Source organism: Nerophis lumbriciformis, linkage group LG33 (assembly GCF_033978685.3).
Source record: "Nerophis lumbriciformis linkage group LG33, RoL_Nlum_v2.1, whole genome shotgun sequence".
NCBI classification, from domain to species: Eukaryota; Metazoa; Chordata; class Actinopteri; order Syngnathiformes; family Syngnathidae; genus Nerophis; species Nerophis lumbriciformis.
Genome location: NC_084580.2, coordinates 11078629 through 11103621, shown reverse-complemented (window position 1 = coordinate 11103621; position 24993 = coordinate 11078629). Strand labels below are relative to the sequence as shown.

At 39.5% G+C, this 24993-nt stretch overlaps 1 protein-coding gene across 1 annotated transcript in view; it reads right to left on the bottom strand.

Moving 5' to 3' along the window:
• oxct1a (3-oxoacid CoA transferase 1a) overlaps positions 1-24993 on the bottom strand; it is a 148980-nt gene that overhangs the window by 35832 nt on the left and 88155 nt on the right. The window contains exon 14 of the mRNA XM_061928216.1: positions 2576-2665. Within this exon, the coding sequence (XP_061784200.1) occupies positions 2576-2665 (90 nt within the window). The remainder of the gene's footprint in view (positions 1-2575; positions 2666-24993) is intronic.

The following is a 24993-nucleotide window of genomic DNA, read 5'->3' as shown; positions in this document are numbered from 1 at the left end:
TTGCAATTCAACTCTGTGAATGACGGGGGACGACGAGCGGCTACAATAGATAAAACAATGTTCGGCAACACCGTCCTTCGATACGACTTAAGGAGAACAGAAGGTCCATCGATCACTTTATTGAGTAAAACAGTTTGTCGGCCGTTACCACACCAAAAAACATTGGCAAAAAAATACTATCTACTGAAGCAAAACTGGTCATTTTCCATATCAACAGCACCCGCTCTCTCTCTCACTTGCGCAAAAAGATGGACTGATTAGATTCATTGATGCATTTACGTCCACACAAAAGTCGGACAACTCCGACATCACACATAAACTGGAAATGTAGGGTTGTTACAATACGATGCCGCTACACTGCAAAAACTGAAATCCAAGTAAGATTAAATATCTTAAATAAGGGTTTTTTTGCTTATTTTCTGTCTGATAAGATAATTCTTCTCACTAAGCAGATTTTATGTTAGAGTGTTTTACTTGTTTTAAGGGTTTTGGTCCTAAATTATCTCAGAAAGATATTACAGCTTGTTGCTGAGATTTTCTGACCTATATTTAGTAAAACATGCTTGAAACTAGAATATCAACTGTTGCAAAGCTGTGTCATCAACACTCAGAAGTATAAATCTACTTTTTTTAAAGTAATAATTTCTTATTTCAAGCATGTAAAAAAAAAAACATGACTTTGACACAATTGTGTCTCATATAAAAACAAATGACAGCCAAATGGACTTTGCTGTTTTATTTTCAATGAAACAATAGAAAATAGGTACTCATATAGTAGTACAGTTGTTATTAGTGAGAATATACTTATTTTAAGGTATTTTTGGGTTCATTGAGGTTAGCTAATTTTACTTGTTTTGGAAAGTCTTGACAAGCCAAATTTTCTTGTTCTATTGGCAGATAATTTTGCTTAGTTCAAATAAAATACCCCTAATTTTTGAATTTTTGTTTTCTTGTTTTTGAACACTGACTTTTTGCAGTGTAGTCATTTTATAGCTAACAATGCAGCCGAGTTAAAGTCTCAACAATAGTCACACACACACTCGGGGTGGTGAAATTATCCTCTGCATTTGACCCATCCCCATGTTCATCCCCTGGGAGGTGAGGGGAGCAGTGAGCAGCAGCGGTGGCCGCGCTCGGGAATCATTTTTGGTGATTCAACCCCCAATTCCAACCCTTGATGCTGAGTGCCAAGCAGGGAGGTAATGGGTCCCATTTTTATAGTCTTTGGTATGACTCGGCCGGGGTTTGAACTTACAACCTCCCAGTCTCAGGACTGACAGTCTAACCACAAGGCCACTGAGCAGAGTGGTTAAGAGATGTAAATGCTCACAACTCAAGTACTGTACACCCACACTCACCAATCAGATGTGTGATTATTCTACAGTCGTTTATTAAGAATATTAATTTATGGATATTAATCATGAAATGCTGCTACTAGATGACAGCAATGCTGATAAAACTGTAATGATATGTTTTACAGACAGAAAGTTGCAAGAATGTACATGTTATCCCATGCTTACATCTGATTTTGCAACGTGAAAATGTTTTAAGGGGAAGTTAATGTGATCTCTGAAAGGTGTACAAATTAATTCCAAAGCAGCACCCCCACCCACACATACAATTGTATTTTATTTGTAACTGGGACAAATCATCTACTGTATATTATGAAAATAATCTAATGGGAATGACTGCTGTCAGTTGATTATAATAATAAGACATTTACCTTGTTATGTCAGGTTTGCGACAGGTGTGCTTTTGGTGTGGCACGTCTGATGTTTCTCACATGTGGTCAACTAAATGCTCAAGGAGTGTGTGCATTTGCTTAGACTAGTGATTCTCAGACTGTGGTATGTGTACCATTAGAGGTACGCGGCTGCAATGATTCCGCAATCCACACACCTGCCCGTGATGAGCGACCTGCCTTCATAAGCCAGCGCGTCTTGAGATCCAGTGCCAGAACGTAGCTTCTCGTATCCGTACATTAAGCCAATACGTCTCCAGCCTTCTCCGTGTTCCCTCCCCGTCGTATTCATTGTGTCTCGTGTTGTGTCGTTCTCCAGCTTCCCGTCGCCCTTCCTCGTCGTCGAGCTGTGTGTCTCGTCTCCCTGAATCTCCTCTGGACTTCCTCTTGCCTCCCTGGACTTCGACCTTCCGCCTGCCCACTGACCACGACGCTTCCAGTCCTTGACCTTCCGCCTGTCTTTCGACTTCCGAGCCTGCTTTGCCCTCTTTGGACTTCCGCCTCAATCTCAACACGCACCTTCAACACCCGCTGGTAACCACTCACATATACATAATTACCACACATAGTTACACTACATATATTTGGATTACTCACACATCTCACGCACATACCCAACTGTTAATAAATACACTGACAGCTTAAGACGTCACTGTCTCACTGCCATCCTCTTCTCCCTCTGCACGGTCACAAAAAGTGTATAAAACTAGGGTAAAACTATGAAAATATATATTTTTTTGGTCTTTGTTTAAAAATAAAACTTAAAAAGTGCTTTTCTAATTTCGGTTTGAAATGGAAACACAAATGTACAAATTACACAGATTAAACACAAACCTTTGCGGAGTGCTCCATGGTGACCACGACCTTGGTTCCAGCACTGGCCACCAAATCCATCGCTCCACCCATTCCCTTCACCATCTTACCCTGCAATTTAGAAGATGAATAGAGATTATATTTCAGTTCATTTATGTGGCACATACTTGAATGTAGGCAACTAGGGGCTGGGCGATATATCGATATACTCGATATATCGCGGGTTTGTCTCTGTGCGATATAGAACATGACTATATCGTGATATTCGAGTATACGTTCTCACGCGGTTGCTTTTGGCTGAGGGGCATTAAACTGCATTTTTTTTTCACTAATTCCTGTCTCTCCTTCTCACAGAAACTTTAAAACAAGCGCACCTTCTTACATACATCACATACTGTCACGTGAGCAACGTCACACGCTCCCGCGAGCGAGAGGTAGCGACATGGTAACGTTAGCTGTGATGCTAACAGCTAACGGTGTGGTTTGAGTGGTAATACGAGAGAAAGAAGGTGCAAATCTGGTAACAAATGGAGGAATAATTCATTCCCAAGAAAAACAGCACGGGGTCCATCGTCTGACGGTGGTTTGGCTTCAAGGGGGAATATGTCTTTACATCATGTCAACATCTCCGTTCGGTGCCACACCAACTGAATGCCGAAGCAACTATTTCCACATCAACACCGTAGGACATATACTATTTGATATGCAGCTCATTTTTATGTGACACTTATTGAAATATCTTGTGTGTCATCATGCACAAAAGTGCACTTATAGCTTGTTTTAAAATGTCTCTGACAATCTTGCACTTTCTGTTTTAGAAATGACATGAATGTTTGTGCCACTGCTTAATAACTGTTTAATAAATACAGTTTTGCTAAATTGACTTAGTTGTGATTTCCCTCTCTGCATGAAAGTTTAAAATGAGCATATATTAATGCAGCATGAATAAGAATGTTTTAATGTAGACACATAGAATCATCATACTGCTGTGATTATATGTATCAAGTGTTCATTCAAGTTTAAGGCAAAAATATCGAGATATATATCGTGCATCGCGATATGGCCTAAAAATATCAAGATATTAAAAAGAGGCCATATCGCCCAGACCTATAGGCAACACAAAATTATGATGTGCACTAACTAGAAAGATAGTGGCTTAACCGCTTAAGGCCCAAGCTGTTTGTTTACATGCTTTTTTTATTTCTCTTTGCTATTTGGGCTTATTGGACCCTAATTAGAATAAAAACTAAAAATCATCTTTTAATATGATGTACTTAGTCCATAAGTACACAAACGTGTACTTCATGTGCAGTGGCATGCACATTTTTATTTTTACACTTTTTTTTCCAAATTCCATTGTATGTTATACTCTTCTGACACCACCAGATAGCAGTATAAGTGTCCATATGTCGGCATAAGACCCAAATTCAGTAGTGTACACAATTTTGGAAATAAGAGCTAAAAGGTGCTGTCCACGCATGTGGCCACTAAGGCCTCTAGATTAAGCCTAAACAATGCTACAGTTGGCTGGCTTCTCATCCTCCAAGCCGCCAGGCAGAGCTTGACATGCACTTTCCAAAAATTTGAATCTTGTGTCAATGGCGACGAAGATAACAGCGCTGTGATTGGTCAACTTTTTGTGATACATAAATTTCCCATATATACACTGCAAAAAGTCAGTGTTCAAAAACAAGAAAAAAAAAATAAAAAAATTAGGGGTATTTTATTTGAACTAAGCAAAATTATCTGCCAATAGAACAAGAAAATTCAGCTTGTCAAGATTTTCCAAAACAAGTAAAATTAGCTAACCTCAATGAACCCAAAAATACCTTAAAGCAGTGGTTCTTAACCTGGGTTCGATCGAACCCTAGAGGTTCGGTGAGTCGGCCTCAGGGGTTCGGCAGAGCCTACGCCGCAGCGGTCAAGACACACCAGACTCATGAATTGATTAACGTGGACCCCGACTTAATTAAACAAGTTGAAAAACGTAGTCGGGTGTTACCATTTAGTGGTCAATTATACGGAATATGTACTGTACTGTGCAATCTACTAAAAAAAGTTTAAATCAATCAATCGTGTAAATAAAAACTTCTCCCTATCAGCGTATCTGTACTGTAAAGTTTGAATTTGAATGACAATAAAAAATAAGTCTAAGTCTAAGTATTATGGATACCCCCAAACAATGTTCCCTCTAATTTTCAATCTGATTTGCAAGTGTGTAATTTGTTGTGAGTTCATGCACTGTGTTGGTTTTGTTCTTTGAACAAGGTGATGTTCATGCACGGTTCATTTTGTGCACTAGTAAAAAAAACATATAACTTTGTCTTGAATTTGAAAAAATAAAAAAATAAAACATTTTATTTTTCACTAAAGAAGGGTTCGGTGAATGTGCATATGAAACTGGTGGGGTTCGGTACCTCCAACAAGGTTAAGAACCACTGCCTTAAAGTAAGTATATTCTCACTAATAACAAGTGCACTTTTCTTGGGAGAAAAAAAAAGAAGAGACCTTTTTGCTCAATATGTTGAAAAATATTCTTAAATTAAGTAAATGCTAGTGCTATTTTCTTGGCATAATGTGATATGCGCTCGGCATCATGATTTTTTTTTTTCATGCTTGAAGTAAGAAATGATTACTTTAAAAAAAGTAGTTTTATACTTGTGAGTGTTGATGACACACCTTTGCAACAGTTGATATTCTAGTTTCAAGCATGTTTTACTCAATATAGGTCATAAAATCTCAGCAACAAGCTGTAATATCTTACTGAGATCATTTAGGACCAAAACCCTTAAAACAAGTAAAACACTCTAACATAAAATCTGCTTAGTGAGAAGAATTATCTTATCAGACAAAAAAGAAGCAAATATCACCCTTATTTGAAATATTTAATCTTACTTAGATTTCAGTTTTTGCAGTGTAGCCTTTTCTGTTTTTCGCTCCTGCTAAAGCGCTTTTTTTTAAATACAATGCCTCCTTTCTTTGGGGCAACAAGTACAATGAAAGCTAGCTCTAATAACAATCTGGATGTAATTTCGGTCGCCATTGCTTGATTGGATGGATGCATTGAGCGTCTTTCTAGATCTTTCTAGAGCCTAGTATTAATTTCGTCCACATTCACACAATGGTGGTGGTAAGCTACATTTGTGGCCCCAGCTGCCCTGGAGTGGACTGACGGAAACATGGCTGCCTCTCCGACAACTACCAAAAACAAATTCATATTTATACACCAGTGTGAGCGGCACTGGACAAAAAGTGGGTGAAGTGTCTTGCCCAAGTACCAAACAGCAGTGACTGACATAGAGGAACTACTACTACTACTACTACTACTAATACTACATAGTAAGATGAATAGCTATTCAGTAAGCGCTGAGGTTTTTCCATCCATCCATTTTCTACCGCTTGTCCCTCAGACAGTAAATTCATCATGACATACAAGGTGTACACTGACGACTTTAAAGTATATACAAGTTTAATTTCTATAGTACAGTCTTTTGAGAAGACGTACTGTAATAACCTGGTTGCTTAAATGTGAGGGGTGTTTTTATAGTTTACCAATGGACAAATGTGGATATTCAAACATTATGTATCTCTAAAGTTGGGTTTCCACTGTGCACTAAGTTGCAAAACTACATAGAACTTTTAATAGGGTCTTCTTTAAATGCATTTCCAATGCTGCAGTCTTCCGCGGGGTTATCTTAACTGGAGAAGCTGCACAGCTGTGAAGACATTTTTGAATGACATTTGTCTCGGATGTGAAATTACATTTTTGTGCTCGTCGAACAGAAATGTCAGCTGAGGGCATGTCAAACTCAGAGAAAATGAAAGTAAAGCTATTGGCATGAATGAGACACCTGTGAATGTTACTGGGGGGAAAAAATGGAATGGTGTCAAACTGTACAAAATGGTTGAAGCTGTTACCATGCAAAAATTAACTGTTTGATTGTATAATGTTATAATACATTGTTATTTTATATAATAATAACACTAACAAGAACAATTATAATACTACTAATAAATACATTTGGATGCATAATTTGGGTAAAATTGGATCAGTGTGGAACATCTTGACTTTGCCATATCTGCCCAATCTTCTTTCCTTCCAAAATAAGGGTTTTACCTGAAGAAAATTTGGTTTTGGAATGGTCAAGCCAGAGCGCTGACATCAATGTACTAGAAAATATTAGGTATGAACTGAAAGGGGGTTGTGCACAAGAGACACTCTTGCAATCTGACATTTCAACATGTTCATATATCCATCCATCCATTTTCTACCGCTTATTCCCTTCGGGGTCGCGGGGGGCGCTGGAGCCTATCTCAGCTACAATCGGGCGGAAGGCGGGGTGCACCCTGGACAAGTCGCCACCTCATCGCAGGGCCAACACAGATAGACAGACAACATTCACACTCACATTCACGCACTATGGCCAATTTAGTGTTGCCAATCAACCTCATGTTCATATAGTCCTCTCTAAAAAGACAGATTTTTCTCTTTAAAGGGGAACATTATCACAATTTCAGAATTGTTAAAACCATTAAAAATCAGTTCCCAGTGGCTTATTATATTTTTCGACGTTTTTTTTTAAATTTTACCCATCACGCAATATCCCTAAAAAAAGCTTCAAAGTGCCTTATTTTAACCACCCGTCCATTTTCCTGTGACGTCACATAGTGAAGCCAACACAAACAAACATGGTGGAAAGAACAGCAAGCTATAGCGACATTAGCTCGGATTCAGACTCGGATTTCAGCGGCTTAAGCGATTCAACAGATTACGCATGTATTGAAACGGATGGTTGTAGTGTGGAGGCAGGTAGCGAAAACGAAATTGAAGAAGAAACTGAAGCTATTGAGCCATATCGGTTTGAACCGTATGCAAGCGAAAACGACGAAAACTACACGACAGCCAGCGACACGAGGGAAAGCGAGGACGAATTCGACGATCGCCTTCTAACCAACGATTGGTATGTGTTTGTTTGGCATTAAAGGAAACTAACAACTATGAACTAGGTTTACAGCATATGAAATACATTTGGCAACAACATGCACTTTGAGAGTGCAGACAGCCCAATTTTCATCAATTAATATATTCTGTAGATATACCCTCATCCGCGCTCTTTTCCTGAAAGCTGATCTGTCCAGTTCTGGAGTTGATGTCAGCAGGCCAGGGAAGCTAGGGTCGAAAGGGGGTTTAGCTCGCTCGTCTGCGGGAACAAACTACCACCATTGCTTGCCGTGCTACCGAGATCCTTTGTCCCTGAATTGCTCACACACTCCGGCAGATTCAATGGGGGTCTGGTGGCAGATTTCTTTGACTTTATCATTGGAAATGCATCTGCTTTGAGTGTCGCAGGATATCCACACATTCTTGCCATCTCTGTCGTAGCATAGCTTTCGTCGGTAAAGTATGCGGAACAAACGTCCAATTTCTTGCCACTTTCACATCTTTGGGCCACTGGTGCAACTTGAATCCGTCCCTGTTCGTGTTGTTACACCCTCCGACAACACACCGACGAGGCATGATGTCTCCAAGGTACGGAAAACAGTCGAAAAAACGGAAAATAACAGAGCTGATTTGACTCGGTGTTTGAGAAAATGGCGGATTGCTTCCTGATGTGACGCCACGTTGTGACGTCATCGCTCCGAGAGCGAATATTAGAAAGGCGTTTAATTCGCCAAAATTCACCCATTTAGAGTTCGGAAATCGGTTAAAAAAAGATATGGTCTTTTTTCTGCAACATCAAGGTATATATTGACGCTTACATAGGTCTGGTGATAATGTTCCCCTTTAAAGTGAAAAAATATTGTAACAAAATATTAACCGAGTACGGTGGACCCGGAAAGTATTGAAAGTGCTTCACTCTTTCCACATTTTGTTATATTACAGCCTTATTCCAAAATGGAATAAATTCATTTTTGTCCTCAAAATTCTACAGACAATACCCTATAATGACAATGTGAAAAGGTTTGTTTAAAAAAATTTGCAAATTTATTAAAACTAAACAAATATCCACAGCCTTTGCTCAATACTTTGCTGATTGATGCACCTTTGGCAGCAATTAGATTGGCACAACTATCTTTGGCCAGTTTGCCCATTCTGCTTTGCAGCACCTTTCAAGCTCCATCAGGTTGGATGGGAAGCGTTGGTTTTCATCCAGGATGTGTCTGTACATTGCTGCATTCATTTTAGTCTATTCGGGGAGGTGACCAAGAACCTGATGGTCACTCTGTCAGAGCTACAGCATTCCTATGTGAAGAGAGGAGAACCTTTCACAAGGACAAACATCTCTGCAGCCATCCACCAATCAGGCCTGTATGGTATAGTAGCCAGACGGAAGCCATTTCTTCGTAAAAGGTTTTCCAAAATCCACTTAAAAGCCTCTCTGACCATGAGAAACTACATTCTCTCGTAAGATGAGACAAAAATTGAACTGTCTGGCGTGAATGCCAGCTATCATGTTTGGAGGACACCAGGCACCGCTCATCACCAAGCCAAAAACCCTCCTACAGTGAAGCATGGTGGTGGCAGCATCATGCGGTGGGGATGTTTTTCAGCAGCAGGAACTGGGAGATGAGTCAGGATAGAGGAAAAGATGAATGCAGCAAATTACAGAGACATGATAAATGAAGATGAAAAATATGAAAAACAACGCTTCCCATTCAACCTGATGAGGCTTCAGAGGTGCTGCAAAGAGGAATGGGCGAAACTTACCAAATCTGCTGGGTCAAAAGTATACATACAGCAATGTTAATATTTTGGTTACATGTCCCTTGGCAAGTTTCACTGCAATAAGGCGCTTTTGATAGCCATCAACAAGCTTCTGGTTGAATTTTTGACCACTCCTCTTGTCAAAATTGGTGCAATTCAGCTAAATGTGTTGGTTTTCTGACATGGGCTTGTTTCTTCAGCATTGTCCACACATTTAAGTCAGGACTTTGGGAAGGCCATTCTTGCGCCCAAGACCCAACCTCCGGGCTGATGATTTTAGGTTGTCCTAAAGAATTTGGAGGTAATCCTCCTTTTTCTTTGTCCCATTTACTAAATTTAGACTAGAATTTAGGTTTTAGAATGGCCTTCCCAAAGTCCTGACTTAAATGTGTGGACAATGCTGAAGAAACAAGTCCATGTCAGAAAACCAACAAATTTAGCTGAACTGCACCAATTTTGTCAAGAGGAATGGTCAAAAATTCAACCAGAAGCTTGTGGATGGCTACCATAAGCGCCTTATTGCAGTGAAACTTGCCAAGGGACATGTAACCAAATATTAACATTGCTGTATGTATACTTTTGACCCATTAGAATTTGTCACATTTTCAGTAGATTCATAAAAGAACCAAACTTTGTGAATGTTTTTTTGTGACAAACAAGTATGTGCTCCAATCACTCTATCACAAAAAAATAAGAGTTGTAGAAATTATTGGAAACCCAAGACAGCCATGACATTATGTTCTTTACAAGTGTATGTAAACTTTTGACCACGACTGTAAGCCAAGCATGTGACATCGTATTCAAAAATACTTGCAGCTGTAACTGCTGCCAAAGGTGCATAAACAAAGTATTGAGCAAAGGCTGTGAATACTTACGTACATGTGATTGTTTAGTTGTTTTAGTTTTAATAGATTTGCAAATTATTATTTTTTTTATAAACCTTTTGACATTGTTATTATGGGGTATTTATTGCCTGCACAATTTTTGAGGAGAAAAATTAATTTATTAATTTTTTAAATAATAAGAGAGAGAGATCAGAAGGCATAAGAAAAGTATCTACATTTGATTGTTTACATTTGATTATTAACAATCCGGGGAGGGTGTTAGTTTAGGGTTGAAGTTGCCTGGAGGTGTACTTTTATTGCGGTTTTGAAGGAGGATAGAGATGCCCTTTCTTTTATACCTGTTGGGAGCGCATTCCACATTGATGTGGCATAGAAAGAGAATGAGTTAAGACCTTTGTTAGATCGGAATCTGGGTTTAATGTGGTTAGTGGAGCTCCCCCTGGGGTTGTGGTTATGGCGGTCAGGAAGTAGTTTGACATGTACTTCGGTATCAGGGAGGAGTAGCGGATTTTATAGACTAGGCTCAGTGCAAGTTGTTTTACTCTGTCCTTCACCCTGAGCCAGCCCACTTTGGAGAAGTGGGTAGGAGTGAGGTGGGATCTGGGGTGGAGGTCTAGAAGTAATCTGACTAGCTTGTTCTGGGATGTTTGGAGTTTAGATTTGAGGGTTAAGGTTGTAACATAACAAAATGTGGAAAAAGTGAAGTGCTGTAAATACTTTCTAGATGCACTGTAACCTATGGATGAACAGTGTTTGCAGTGTGTCAACATCACTGACATCATAGCACCTGTAGCACAAATATGAATAAACTTGAGGTTGGGGACAGCAAAAGTTCTTCTCAACTGAGATGAGGTCTAAAAAAAAAAGTGTATTTCTAGAGATTTGTGCACCTTTCTTCAGTCAATTAAAACTTAACATGGCTCCCTTGTTCCGCAAGTATCAGAAAGGAATGAGCCCAGAATATATAAAAATAAAAGCTCATCAACACAACTGTAGCTGTGAAATAAAGCTTCCAAAAAGAGACATGAAGATATGGCCACGGGGTGACAGCTGAGTAACATAATTAAAATCCCATTTGCTCATCAATCATGTGAAGAGGTTGATTTGCTCGCTGCTCGATAACCAAGGGATATATATGCCAAGAGTTATGCATCATAAGGATCCAGACGGCCTCAAGGGATGCCAGCTGGGTGTGAAAGATATCAACCTGAAGCAGTGAGAGGGTGGCGAAAGAAGTGCGGGGGCAACTTTGATTTAATTTGATATACTGTCACGCATTATGTCAGCGACTGAAAACAAGCCCCTTGTAAACGCTCTAATGAGCTCCCTAAAATCTGTCTAATTAAAGAAGAGCCTCCATTTTAACATGTAACTTTCTACAACGATCCACCCCCATCAGTTTTGCTCAACCTTGCACCTTGGCTTTTATTTATCGCGCAGCGCCTTTTAATACAATACGGCAGCAGGAAACCGTGTCCTTTTTCACACGATCGATGGTAATGCACTTTCTGACATTCAAAGAGCTGGCTGGTGTGTGCACAGGCCCTTGGGGGTGACCACGTCTAACATGATGCTAGCGACTCTGGCTTGTGATGATCAAGACACCTGCAAGCACACACTATTCACAGTGCCTGTGCGTGTGTGTGTGTGTGTGTGTGTGTGTGTGTGTGTGTGTGCGTGTGTTGTGTGCATATGGACAAATTAAATGTGTCTTCTATTGTCAATGACCTATAAGACAGGCACTTTCCTGCCTCTGATCTGCAGATTTGCATCTACCGTATTTTTCGGACTATAAGTCGCAGTTTTTTTCATAGTTTGGCCGGGCTCAAGTGTGACTTATATATGTTTTTTTCCTTTTTTATTATGCATTTTCGGCAGATGCGACTTATACTCCGGTGCGACTTATACTCCGAAAAATGCGGTACTTATTAACAAGCTTTGAGTCAAATGTATCATAATCTTTACACACTGTATATTAGGGGTAAATATTTTGGTAGAAGTGCCCTATAATATAAAAGTGATGTTTTAATGACTGTATATGGGCACCAATATATCATTTCCCTCAGTTGTTTGCTCTACTTCTGAGGGAAGAGGCACGCAAACGCACACGTTTGAAGTTATGGCTTTTCAAGTTGTCTTGAAGGAAAAAGCTCCTTCCTCATAGGCACGATGCCATCTCTGACCTGCCACTGGCTCGATGAGCCTCATTTATACACCCTTCACGTAGTAAAATAAGCAGGCTTTGCTACATATTTTAAAATAGGCAAGGCAAGTTATTTTATAGAACAAATTTTGTACACAAGGCAATTCAAAGTGCTTTACAGATATAAAACCATAATTCAAACATAAATCAGAAAACACAATAATCGTAAAAAACATTTATTTAATAAAATTAATCATAGAGTGCAGATGAAATACTTACAGTTGTCATATGCACAAATAAAGTGTTTTCAGGGTACATTGCCAATGTTGAGACCTGTCTCACATCTTCAGAAGACTATTCCAGATTTTAGGAACATAAAACTGAAACACAGTTTCACCATATTTGGGCACCAGCAAGAGACCACTCCCTGAGGACCTCAGAGCTTAAGATGATGAAAATAAAGCCTATAGAGCTCTACCAACTCTCCATCAGTCAACTACAGATATGGGGGCTGCAAGTTTGAGACAGGCAAAAATAAATTAAATACACTGAGGACATAAGTAAAGGAAATTAAATGAGCTCAAATAAACCTACAAACGAGGCATAATGATGCAATATGTGCATACAGCTACCCTAAATAGCATGTTAGCACTGATTAGCTTGCAGTCTTGGATTGACCGAATATGCCTGATTAGCACTCCAGCAAATCAATAAAATAAGGGAAAATTGTACATGTAAACAAACCACGGTGCGTTCAAGGACCGCCGAAAGTAGTAGGTCAAAATGGTGCTTGCCAAATACTCTTATCAGTGAAGCATGTTTAACATCAACAGTGGGATTGCTAACAATTAGGAAGTTTTTTTTCATGTTTGTCAACCTACAGAAACCATATTAAAACAAAAAATATATATTTTCTTCATCTTTTTCCATTTTCACACATCTCTGAAAGACGTCCAGGGAGCCACTAGGGCGGCGGTAAAGAGCCGCAGGTTGCTGACCCCCGGACGAGGGTAACCTTAATTATATGTTTTCGTACGTGATGTATGGCATCTATCTTGTGGAAAGGTGAAGAGTATACGTTAAGGGCTGTCAAATAATGTTTTTTTTATAAGATTAATCACATTTAGGAACTTGGATTAATCATGATTTATCACAGGTGATTAGTCGCTTGCATAATTAAAATGTACTAAAGACCCCAATATTTGTACACAAATGTAATCTTATTGTCAAAAAGTCATCCAGGAACGTGTTTAAACGTTTTACTTGAATGAATGTCATTCATTTGCATAAAACTTAATAACAGGTTTAAATAAACTTCTTTCAGGCAGTATTTTGGAGTGAAATTTGTCAGCGAACACATCAATCAATTCTGTACTGACGTATGTATTTATCTGACCACTGACCGTATAGGCCTTCCGCCTGAATGCAGCTGAGATAGGCTCCAGCACCCCCCGCGACCCCGAAAGGGACAAGCGGTAGAAAATGGATGTATGGATGGAGATTGAACTTGTTATTTAGTCAGGTTTGGGACAGGTGTGCTGCTGGTGTAGCCACAGTGTGCACGTCTGATGTTGCTCACATGGGCTCCACTGAATGCTCAGGGAGTTTTTGCGTTTGCTCACACACATGAAAAATTAGAGGGATCATTGGTAATGGTACCAAAATATTGGTATCGGGAAAACACTAGTACTGACTATTGTACACAGGATAATATCTTCAACACTCACTGTAAAGTATGTGGTTGTCCCCTGACTGTGTCAAGTGTGATAATCGAGATTTAATTTTATAGTTTTTCATGTAGCCCAAAAGAAAAACTAGTGATTTTACTCTCAATGTACCTATTTCATGTACTAATTGCTTACTCGCCTCCTCTTTAAATGTATCCCTGCCAGAAGCAGCAATGTTTGTGCTAGTTAAATAGGTGTTGGAAATAAATGTTAGCAGCGGCATAATGGCTTTTTCAAAGAGGGAGATAACCTGGGACTACAGGAGGCTGGATATAAACTGCAGAATCCAGATGATACAGGACTTCTGATGTTGAATGTAGCATGACAGTCACCACACAACCAACAAGGCTTTTCTCAGAAAGCCACCGCTAATATTTCCTCTTTTAGGAAGAAGAAGAGTCAAAGAACGCTAATGGCAATTGCGAGAGGTCTGCAATTTATCACAACAACATAAGTCAAAGGCTATTTCACACTGCAGGATATGATGCCCAATTCAGATTTTTTGTAAAATCCTATCTTTTAATGTAGTCATTCACATTACATTACAAAAAAAAAATATCGAAAAAGGTCTATGAAGTGACCTGTATCCGCACTAAACATGACGTTTATGGAAGTGAACATGACCCCGATATGTGTTGGTCTCACCCTAGGTGCATTTGTGGCAATTTCAAGTATGCTGTGAAACCGGAGTCAACCTTTTTTTAACCATACTATTTCATGTAGGAGATTAAAAAGGAAGAGGGCAATAATTTAGTTTATCCCAGTTTGTGTGGCAGTTGCTCTGTGGATGAGTCAGAGCCAGGAGTGATGGTACACTGATGTGAGTTTTAAATAGGGTTGGGTATCGAGTATCGATTGGAACCGGGACTAACTTTCCGATTCTCCCGGAATCGTTCAAAAGTTTAAATTTCGATTCCTAGTTTCGATACCCAGTCCGCCGACCGGAAAAAAAGAATAAGTCCGCCGACCGGAAGAAGAAGCCGCTGAACACCAACGAAGAAGCGCCCACCGCCGGAAGTGTTAGCATAGCCGAGCCTATGTAGCCGAGCGAGTCAGTCAAGCATGGATAGCGGGCGTCGGCGGTCGAAAGTGTGGCTTTATTTTACTAAAAAAAATGAAATATATCGGCAAAATGTAACACGTGCGACAGGACTGTTTCGTGCTTAGGAGGGTGCACGTTGAACATAATGAAGCACCTCCGAGTTCATGGAGTACAAATAAATGTGTGTCCCGTCTTCGACGCGCTGCGCCGACCGTCCTCCTCTGCCTCTTCCTCCGACGCCCAGCCTGGCACCTCGGTGAATGCACTGCAGTCCGAATCCGGTAAGTAAAACAATATATTTTCAATAAATAATGTGTTTTGCGCCAACGTTGAGGCAGCTAACAAATTAGCCCGCGTATTTTTTCATTGACAATTTACAACCTGCTCGCCAGGCTCCGCGATGTGCTCAGCGTACTCCGTTCACCGTAGCGGAAATGGGGAAGATGTCGGTGCCACAGACGGAAGAGTGCCACAGAAAGGTCACTGCACACATAGTCAAAAGACTGCATCCCTTTTCAGAGGTGGAATCTCCAACATTTAGGTTGGTTAAGCAATACCGTTAGAGCTAAGCTAATTGATACTGGGCTAAACAGTAACAGCAACATTACATGTTTGTTTATGTTTGCAGGGATATGGTGAAAACTCTCAACCCAAAATACAGACCACCTTCCAGGGACTACCTGTCAATGGTACAAGAAGAATCGGAATCGAGAATCGTCAGGAATCGGAATCGAAACAAAGAATCGGAATCGTTCGAATTCAAACGATACCCAACCCTAGTTTTAAAACATCTTATTTTGGCCCTCAGTGTTGTCTGCGCATTAGTCCACCCTTTATTTTTGGTACCGTTTATTTTGGCAAGGAATTGTGACATTTGTTGCCTTTCGATGACATATAGGTCTAAAAAATGCGATCCAAGCGTTCAGATGCAGTTGCATTGGACACATTTCGGATACATTTTGAACATAGCCAAAGAGACACATGCTGAAGTCATGACTTAAACAGGACATCTCCACAAAGCAAAACATACACGTCTTATAAAAATACTGAAACGAGGAGTATCACTAGTGGTACACAATAACAACATAGTATTTTTATTTATAATGAAAATACAATTATGTTAAAAATTAGGGTTGTCAAATGATTCAAATATTTATTCGTGGTTAATCACATTTTGTTCATAGGTATCTCAAAATGAATCGCGATTAATCACATATAGATATATTGTTTTATTAATAATAAGTCTTTCCTCGATAGATAATTTTTTTGTATATAATGCCATGACTGGACAACTAATTTTAATGAAATGGTTTTTTTTTAAACATCATGCTTTTTTAAACAGCTCAAAACATGATGAACATAAACACGCTTTTAATGACAATAACAAAAAATTACTTGCAGTGCATTGCTGTCTTGCCGATTTTGTATTTTGTAGCAATACAGAATTTGTATACCTGCTGTAGGGGCAATTGAATTGAAAGGTTTCAAAAATGTTTAGATACCAGTTTCACGCATGATTACCACAAAATGTGGATTCATAGTTTGATTGTCAAAGATGTATTGTAATGTAATCTGTGATATTTGCTTTTGATGTTCCGTACATTACTTATTGTACGAGTTAATGGTAATCATATCGCTGCATGGCAATGTCTTAACCTTCTCTATTTAATAATGGCAGCACAGTGGTTTTGGGGGCACTGCTGGTGCCTCACAATAAGAGGGTATTGGGTTTGATTCCCAGGCTTGGGATCTTTCTGTGTGGAGTTTGCATGTTCTCCCTGAAACTGCGTGTGTTACGTCATGGTCGCATAGCTTCGCTGGTAGCGTTTCCTCCAAGGCAGAAGAAAAGCAGGAGCGGCGTGCAGGTAAGATAAAGGTTTTTAATTATTTTAAGGCAGGATCAAAAATACAAACTGAGGACGCTAGCATGCGTGGAGCTAAACAAAACCTATTCAGTGAACTAGTGATTAGAGTGTCCGCCCTGAGATCGGTAGGTTGTGAGTTCAAACCCCGGCCGAGCCATACCAAAGACTATAAAAATGGGATCCATTACCTCCCTGCTTGGCACTCAGCATCAAGGGTTGGAATTGGGGGTTAAATCACCAAAAATGATTCCCGGGCGCGGCACCACTGCTGCCCACTGCTCCCCTCACCTCCCAGGGGGTGAACAAGGGGATGGGTCAAATGCAGATGACACATTTCGCCACACCTAGTGTGTGTGTGTGACAATCATTGGTACTTAACTTTAACTTTAACTTTTAACTTTAAAACCAAATTGTCACCAAGGGTGAAAAAACGAGGAAAGCAAGACTGTACAAAAATCACGAGAGCGAGGAGAAAAAAACCGGAAGAACGTAATTGTTGCCTATTGCAAACATGGACCCAGCAACTACTGCTGGGTGACAGGAAACTATAAAGGGGAGTGATTAACCAAAAAACCTGGTGGGAACACTAATTGCAAAACTAAGACAGGTGAGGAGAATCAGTGCCCATGGAAACCAACAGAAAACAAAGAAAGAGGGTGCACCCAGGAAACAGACTAAGACAGAAAAACTACCAAACATAAATCATGCCGTGACCCGGGTAACGGATCATGACAGCGTGGGTTCCATCCAGATACTCCGGCTTCCGCACCTCCAAAAACATGCACCTGGGGATAAGTTGATTGGCAACACTAAATTGACCCTAATGTGTGAATGTGATTGTGACTGTTATCTATCTGTGTTGACCCTGCGATGATGTGGCGACTTGTCCAGGTTTGAACCCACCTTCCACTCGAATGCAGCTTTATTTAGGTATAAATATCACAGATTACATTACAAAACATATTTTACAAAGCAGGATCATAAAGTAAGATATTTTTCATTTTGTGTGACGCGTAGCGCTATTTTGTGAAACAGAAAGTGTGTGATTGGATTTTTGTGACAACATGAAAGTATCTGATAAAGAAGTGAGTCTATACTTCCTGTGTAACGTCTTTCCTTTCTGTTGAGCTTTAATCCTATTTTACTAAACCACTTACAGTGACTATTTAAATGTTATGTTATCAATAAAGTAAAGCATAATCTAAACACGGAAAATAACTTGCACCCTCTGAATGCAAGCAGGCATTTGCTCCAGTGATGACGGCTCACGGCAACCATGGATGAAAATTGTCTTGTCTTGTCGAGAGAACGACTTTGGACCTGGTCTTTCCATAATGTACCCTTTTCTTGTCCATTTCTAAGATTTCTGCTTGCTTTTTTGTTATTCCCGCTTGTGGCTTACAAGTCACTGAACATTTTTCCACGCTACGAAATGGACCGAGGGTCAAGCAGGACACGTTCACGTTAATTGCGCGTCAAAAAATACGAGTGACGTTAAAGGAAATTATAGTTAATGTGTTATTATCGTCTTATTAGGAATATACACAATACATTTTTATGAAATACCATACTGCTATCATACAAATATACATTGATTAACCAGAGAATACTGGAATTGTATAAAAATGAGGGATGTCAATAAAAATTTAATTTGTGTGACTAATCAGAAATAACCTGGATTGGTTTGCAGCCGAGTTCAGCGGCTGAAATGAGGATCAGCATCTCCAAATCTGAGGCCATGGTTCTCAGCAGGAAACCGATGGTTTGTACAGTCCAGGTAGGGGACGAGACTCTGTCCCAGGTGGAGGAGTTTAAGTATCTCGGGGTCTTGTTCACGAGTGAGGGAAAGATGGAGAAGGAAATCAGCCGGAGAATCGGAGCAGCTGGGGCAGTATTGCAGTCTCTCTGCCGCACTGTTGTGACGAAACGAGAGCTGAGCCAGAAGGCAAAGCTCTCGGTCTACCGAGCTATCTACATTCCTACTCTCACCTATGGTCATGAAGTGTGGGTCATGACCGAAAGAATAAGATCGCGGATACAAGCGGCCGAAATGAGTTTCCTCAGAAGGGTGGCTGGCATCTCCCTTCAGTAACCCGAGAGAGACTCGGAGTAGAGCCGCTGCTCCTTCGCTTGGAAAGGAGCCAGCTTAGGTGGTTCGGGCATCTTGTGCGGATGCCTCACGAGCGTCTCCCTATGGAGGTCCTCGTTGCACGTCCAACTGGGAGGAGACCCCGCGGCAGGCCAAGGCCCAGATGGGGGGATTACATCTCCTCTCTGGCCCGGGAACGCTTCGGGATTCCCCAGGAGGAAGTCGCTAATGTTGCTCTGGAGAGGGAAGTCTGGGGGTCTCTGCTGGAGCTGTTGTCCCCATGACCCGATTCCGGATAAGCGGTTGAAGAGGGATGGATGGATGCATAATCAGAAATAATTATCGCATCAATAATGTATACATGCATATCAGTCACGCAATTTATTTTGACCGTACATGCTTCTTTACTTTAACCATGGATGGTTACCTGAAAGGCGGCGTTGGTTGAAATATGATCGTTGATCAAGTTCATTAACAAATATGAGTGAGGAGACAGTGACTGGTATGCCAACAAATTAAAAAATGTGATTTATCAGTTTAAAAAAATAATCATTGGACAGTACTGATTAAAACTAAATATTCCATCCCTGCAATATCATTGTGTAACTATTTTAATATGTCACAAACCAATCACCCTTAAGTACAGGGCACTTTTGAAGCTAAACTGTGATTACTGGCAAAGGTAAAAAAAACAATGGTACCAGCTAAGTGAAATATTTATTGGGATTGCATTTGGTGTTAAAAGTTTAAGAACCACAGACTTAAAACAGTGCCTGTATAGTTGAATATATTTTATTAAACCTGGAATTAATTATTTATTTTAAAATGTCAACCATTCAACGAAGTGAGTGTGAAAACCCTTCGATACAGAGTCTATTCCAACCCTCTTGGAAGCTCAATATTGGTGAGGCTGCTGCAAATAACAGTGCTTACCTGGGGCTTTGTAGGCATTTTAATGGCTCTCCTAATGATGTGTGCTTTGTTTCATGGTGGATGGGAGTACAGTAGAATTAAGCATGGCCCATTCTGAAACCAAATTACTGTATAAACAAGCCAGACTGGCGCCTAATCAAAAGCCATTACACAACTAATTTGAAGGCTGAAATCATTGAAAGTACAGCAACCAAACACAAAGCTTATCAGTTCCCCCACTTTAGTCTTTTATCCAGTTTTTGTCTGTTTTTGCCTAATCCAGCAAGCAAATGCACAGATGTGGGTGGAGGAAAACAACTGCAATTCACCCTTATTCATTCTTGCCCACATACTTGAGGATGTGAGTTTTTGTGTGTAGCAATTGGTCTGGTAAAACAATTCCAAATCAAGTGTGTTATAACTACAGTACCAATAGTGGCATACAAGGCCCCTGTACTGAGAATGCAGTTACGAATTGCCTCCCCAAACGTTTGCATTTCCGACTTTTCATCCAAACACGTGTCATTAGTCGTCCGGGTAACCGAGGCAGACAGCAGTCTGTCGCTATGTGATTAAATGAAGAGCCTTTTGTGTCAAACACTGGAAAATGCCAGAGATGGTGAAGGAGAGAGAACAGTTTCTACTGGCCAAGTAAAAATTGTTGGATTATGAAGGCGGTCCTGTTTTGTAGTGTCTCTGGGTAGTGTGCAAGCTAAAAAACAGGTATTTGGTGGGTTGCCATCGAAATACAAATATGCATAACAACCTCCATTTTGAGGAAATAAATAGTTGCTGTTTGAAGTGTATTTTGGAATGGAAAAAACGTTCCAAAGATAAAGAAAATCTATTTTTGAAACAATGATTTGGTTTTTATATTGTTTTTTCAATATATAGAGTGGGACCTCTGTTTTTCACAGGTTTTACCGGTATTCAACAAAAATTATTACCAAAGATATGTCTTGGTTTTGGTACGGCGAAAAATTGTACCTAAAAAATAGTCTGTTTGCCCGTGTACCATGTGTATCGCGTTAGCCTGCTCTAAACTACCACCTGGAAGTAATTCTCCCCAAGCTCTGTCACCCCTCTCCAATTCATCACCAGTTGACTCTGTAGTTCCTTTTTAACTAAAACCAATGACCAGTTTTCTACTTTCTTTATTGCCCGGTTGTACGTGACATCAGGTCCTGTTGCTGCTGCCTCAGACTCAAGCGTATGGTAGGAACAAGCGCATTCCTAGTAAGGAGTCAATTGGAAGCAGAAAGAAAATGCCGCAAAACATTACTAGATAAAGTAAACTACATTTCTTGTACGTAGAATTATCACTGGAGGAGTGGAGAGCAAGGCTGAACATGTTACACAGTAAAAGCAAGTAGGAGCAGCCAAAAGGGTATGCTAATCGCTAAACTAGTCACTTACATAACTTGAATCAACACTCAATATAAGTGCTTACAGGTTAGTAAACTTTAAGAAGTCTAGATGGAAGCGTCAAAGCATACACATACAGGGATAATACAGTGGATAATACTAGAGTGAGTATACCAATATTTTTATTTCCATAAAATCTGTTTTTTATTGTTTACAAATACAGTAGTAAATGGTAGTTTTTGCTTTTGTATTATTTTTTTGTTTTGCTCAGATAATTGTATGTAATAAAAGAAAAAAAATTAACAATTTAATGTCAATACTGTAGAATACTGTAGCTCTGACAATAAATATGTTTAAACATTTAACAAAAATTCTAATTAAATTTAAATGTAATTAAAAAAGGTGATTGGTATCAGAATCGGTAGCATAACACGCTGATTGAAACATCACTAAGCTAGATTAGGGCAGATAAAGTATCTTGATATAACTAAATATTGTTGGAAACTAAACCTTGCTGAACAGCAGCAACTAAACATTGAGAAAAAACATTAACGTTATACTATTAAAGCAACTGCCGAATTAGGATGGCAGCAAAATATTTATCTTGCAACAGGAGAGTGACTGCAAAAACTAAGCATGTACATTATATATGTTTGGTTTAAGTTTGAAGTCACAATATGTTACATCATACAAATTACATATTCTCATTTCTCTTTACCATACGTCCAAACAGGAGTAGGAAGAATCAATGCTGGTTTTATCCTACCCCTTATACATTTCATTGCTATTCCTGACACATATGATTACTTTCTATTGTCATTTGTAATACAATTTACATCAATGAAGTACAACAGTTCTCTTGATAGGCAGTTAATCAGTTATAATTCCCATAATGAGAAGGGTTATATCTCATTCAAGGTTCAAGGCGTTCATGAAAATGTTTCTTCCTTGTACTTTGTAAACACTTCCAGTTTTAACAGCCTCTTGAAGTGGATCATATTAGTTCAACATTGTTTGACTTCTTTGCTTAATCTATTCCATAATTTAATTCCACAAATTTACGTACTAAAGAACATAAGTGGTGTGCGTGCATACAAGTGACATTTTTCTTTAAGGTTATACTTCTCTTTTGTTGAGAACAAATTTTGTCCATTCTTGTGTAGCAGGTTATCGTTTGCTTTGTGCATCATTTTAGCTGTTTGGAAACACCAAATTATTCAATTTCTTCAAGTTTCAAGTTTATTCACAATACCATATAACAATTACAATAGTAGTGAATATCATCATTTTAAAGATGTTGGTACGTGAAAGGGTCCCCCAAATAAGCTAGAAGAAGCTTTTGACAGGGGGTCCAGAGGACAGTATATACATGGAATGATGAAACATGGTAGCAAGTACAACAACAAAAAACAAAAAACAAAACAAAAAAACAACGCTATATGATTAACACAAGATAATAGTACTAAAGCAAGCATACACATACATACATTCATTCAACCATGCAAAACCCAACAGTAGTCTACCCCACATGAGGCATTAAATATAGGTGGTTAATAGGTAAGTTTTCAGTTTCTTTTTGAAGTTGGAGAATGGATACAGCATCTTGAGGCTCTCATTAAGCCGGTTCCAAATTTTTGGTCCCCTGCATACAACACTTCGAGCGGTACAATCCAGTAAACGATGTTTCCCTGATATCAGATCTAAGTTACGAGTGTTGTGGGCATGTTGGGGATGGTAGATAGGAACCAAGCTACAGAGCCTAAGATTCAGCCTGTAAATGACTTGATAGGTTAAACAAGCATTTTGATAAATATTGTATATATATAATACTATATTTCAATAGATTTGATTCAATAAATCATATGCAGATACTGAATACACAAAAACAAGTAGGTAAGAAAAGTCGGTTTTGCATAATAGGTCCCCTTTAAATGAAAAGCAAATGCTAACCGCACTACCTTCTAAAGCAAAAATATGCAACGCATAACATGAGTGACATGACATCAGCAAACCGTTCTCTCACACAACGCCACACATGCTGTCTACCATCTGCTCATAACAGTGAAAACGGTAATTCATCTGTAAAGAGAACACTTCTCCAACGTGCCAGATGCCAATGAATGTGAGCATTTTGCCCACTCAAGTCGGTTACGACAACGAACTGCAGTCAGGTCAAGACCCAGATGAGAACGACTAGCATGCAGATGAGCTTCCCTGAGACGGTTTCTCACAGTTTGTGCAGATATTATTTGGTAATGCAAACTAGGGCTGCAACAACTAATCGATTAAATCGATTTAAAAAAAAAAAAAAGTTGGCGATTAAATTAGTCATCGATTCGTTGTATCTATGCTATGCGCATGTGCTGAGGCTACTTTCTTTTTTTTTTTTTTTAACCTTTATTTATAAACTGCAACATTTACAAACAGCTGAGAAACAATAATCAAAATAATAGGGGTGTAACGGTACGTGTATTTGTATCGAACCGTTTCAGTACGGGGATTTCGGTTCGGTGCGGAGGTGTACCGAACGAGTTTCCACACGGACATATTAAGTAGGGTACTGCACATTGTGTAAACAATACTCAAAATGCCGGACATTTGAGGCATTTATGAAACTCCGCCCTGACAGCTCCGCAAAAGAGGACATGTCCGGTGAAAAGAGGACGTATGGTCAGTCTATCGTAGCCCGTTAGCTGCTAGCATGCTAGCAAAAGAGGACATGTCCGGTGAAACCGATCCGGGCTAGGTCCTGACCATACGTCCTCTTTTCACCGGACATGTCCTCTTTTGCCTCAAATGTCCGGCATTTTGAGTTAGGGTTGCGTGTATTTTCAATGTACATTCAGGGTTAAGAAGGTTAAAAACACAACAAATTGTGCGCGCAGCAGTATTCGTGAGGGAGGGGGAGAGACAGAGAGAGCGAGAGAGTTGTGATAAACGTGCATGCGTCGTCACGCTCTGCTTTTTATTGATAGATTTATCAGATTACATTTTTTATTATCTACAGTAGGGGTGTCAAAAGTGTGCATTTTTGTAACATTTTCCTTGTTTTATTTGGCAAGTTGATATGCTGTTTTTTTTCAATAAAATACTGGAAAGGATAGAAATGTAGTTTGTCTCTTTTATCTGATTATTAATCAATTAATCGAAGTAATAATCGACAGATTAATCGATTATCAAATTAATCGTTAGTTGCAGCCCTAATGCAAACCAATTGTTGCAGCAGCTGTCCGAGTGGCTGGTCTTAGACGATCATGGAGGTGCACTTGCTGGGCTGGTGTGGTTACACACGGTCTGCGGCTGTGAGGCCGGTTGGATGTACTGCCAAATTCCATGAAACGCCTTTGGAGACGACTTATGGTAGAGAAATTAACATTCAATTCACGGGCAACAGCTCTGGTGGACATTCCTGCAGTCAGCATGCCGACTGCACGCTCCCTAAAAACTTGTGACATCTGTGGCATTGTGCTGTGTGCAATAATTATGCTGTTTAATCAGCATCTTGATATACTACACTTGTGAGGTGGGATGGATCATCTTGGTAAAGAAGAAATGCTCACTAACACGGATTAGACAGATTTGTGAACAATATTTGAGAGGAATAGTTAGTTTCTATAAATAATAAAAGTTTTAGATCTTTCAGTTCAATTCATGAAAAATGGGAGAAAAAAAAAATGTTGCATTTGAATTTTTGTTCAATGTATATTGTCAATATTTGCCACACACGAGCAATAAGCAAGTACTG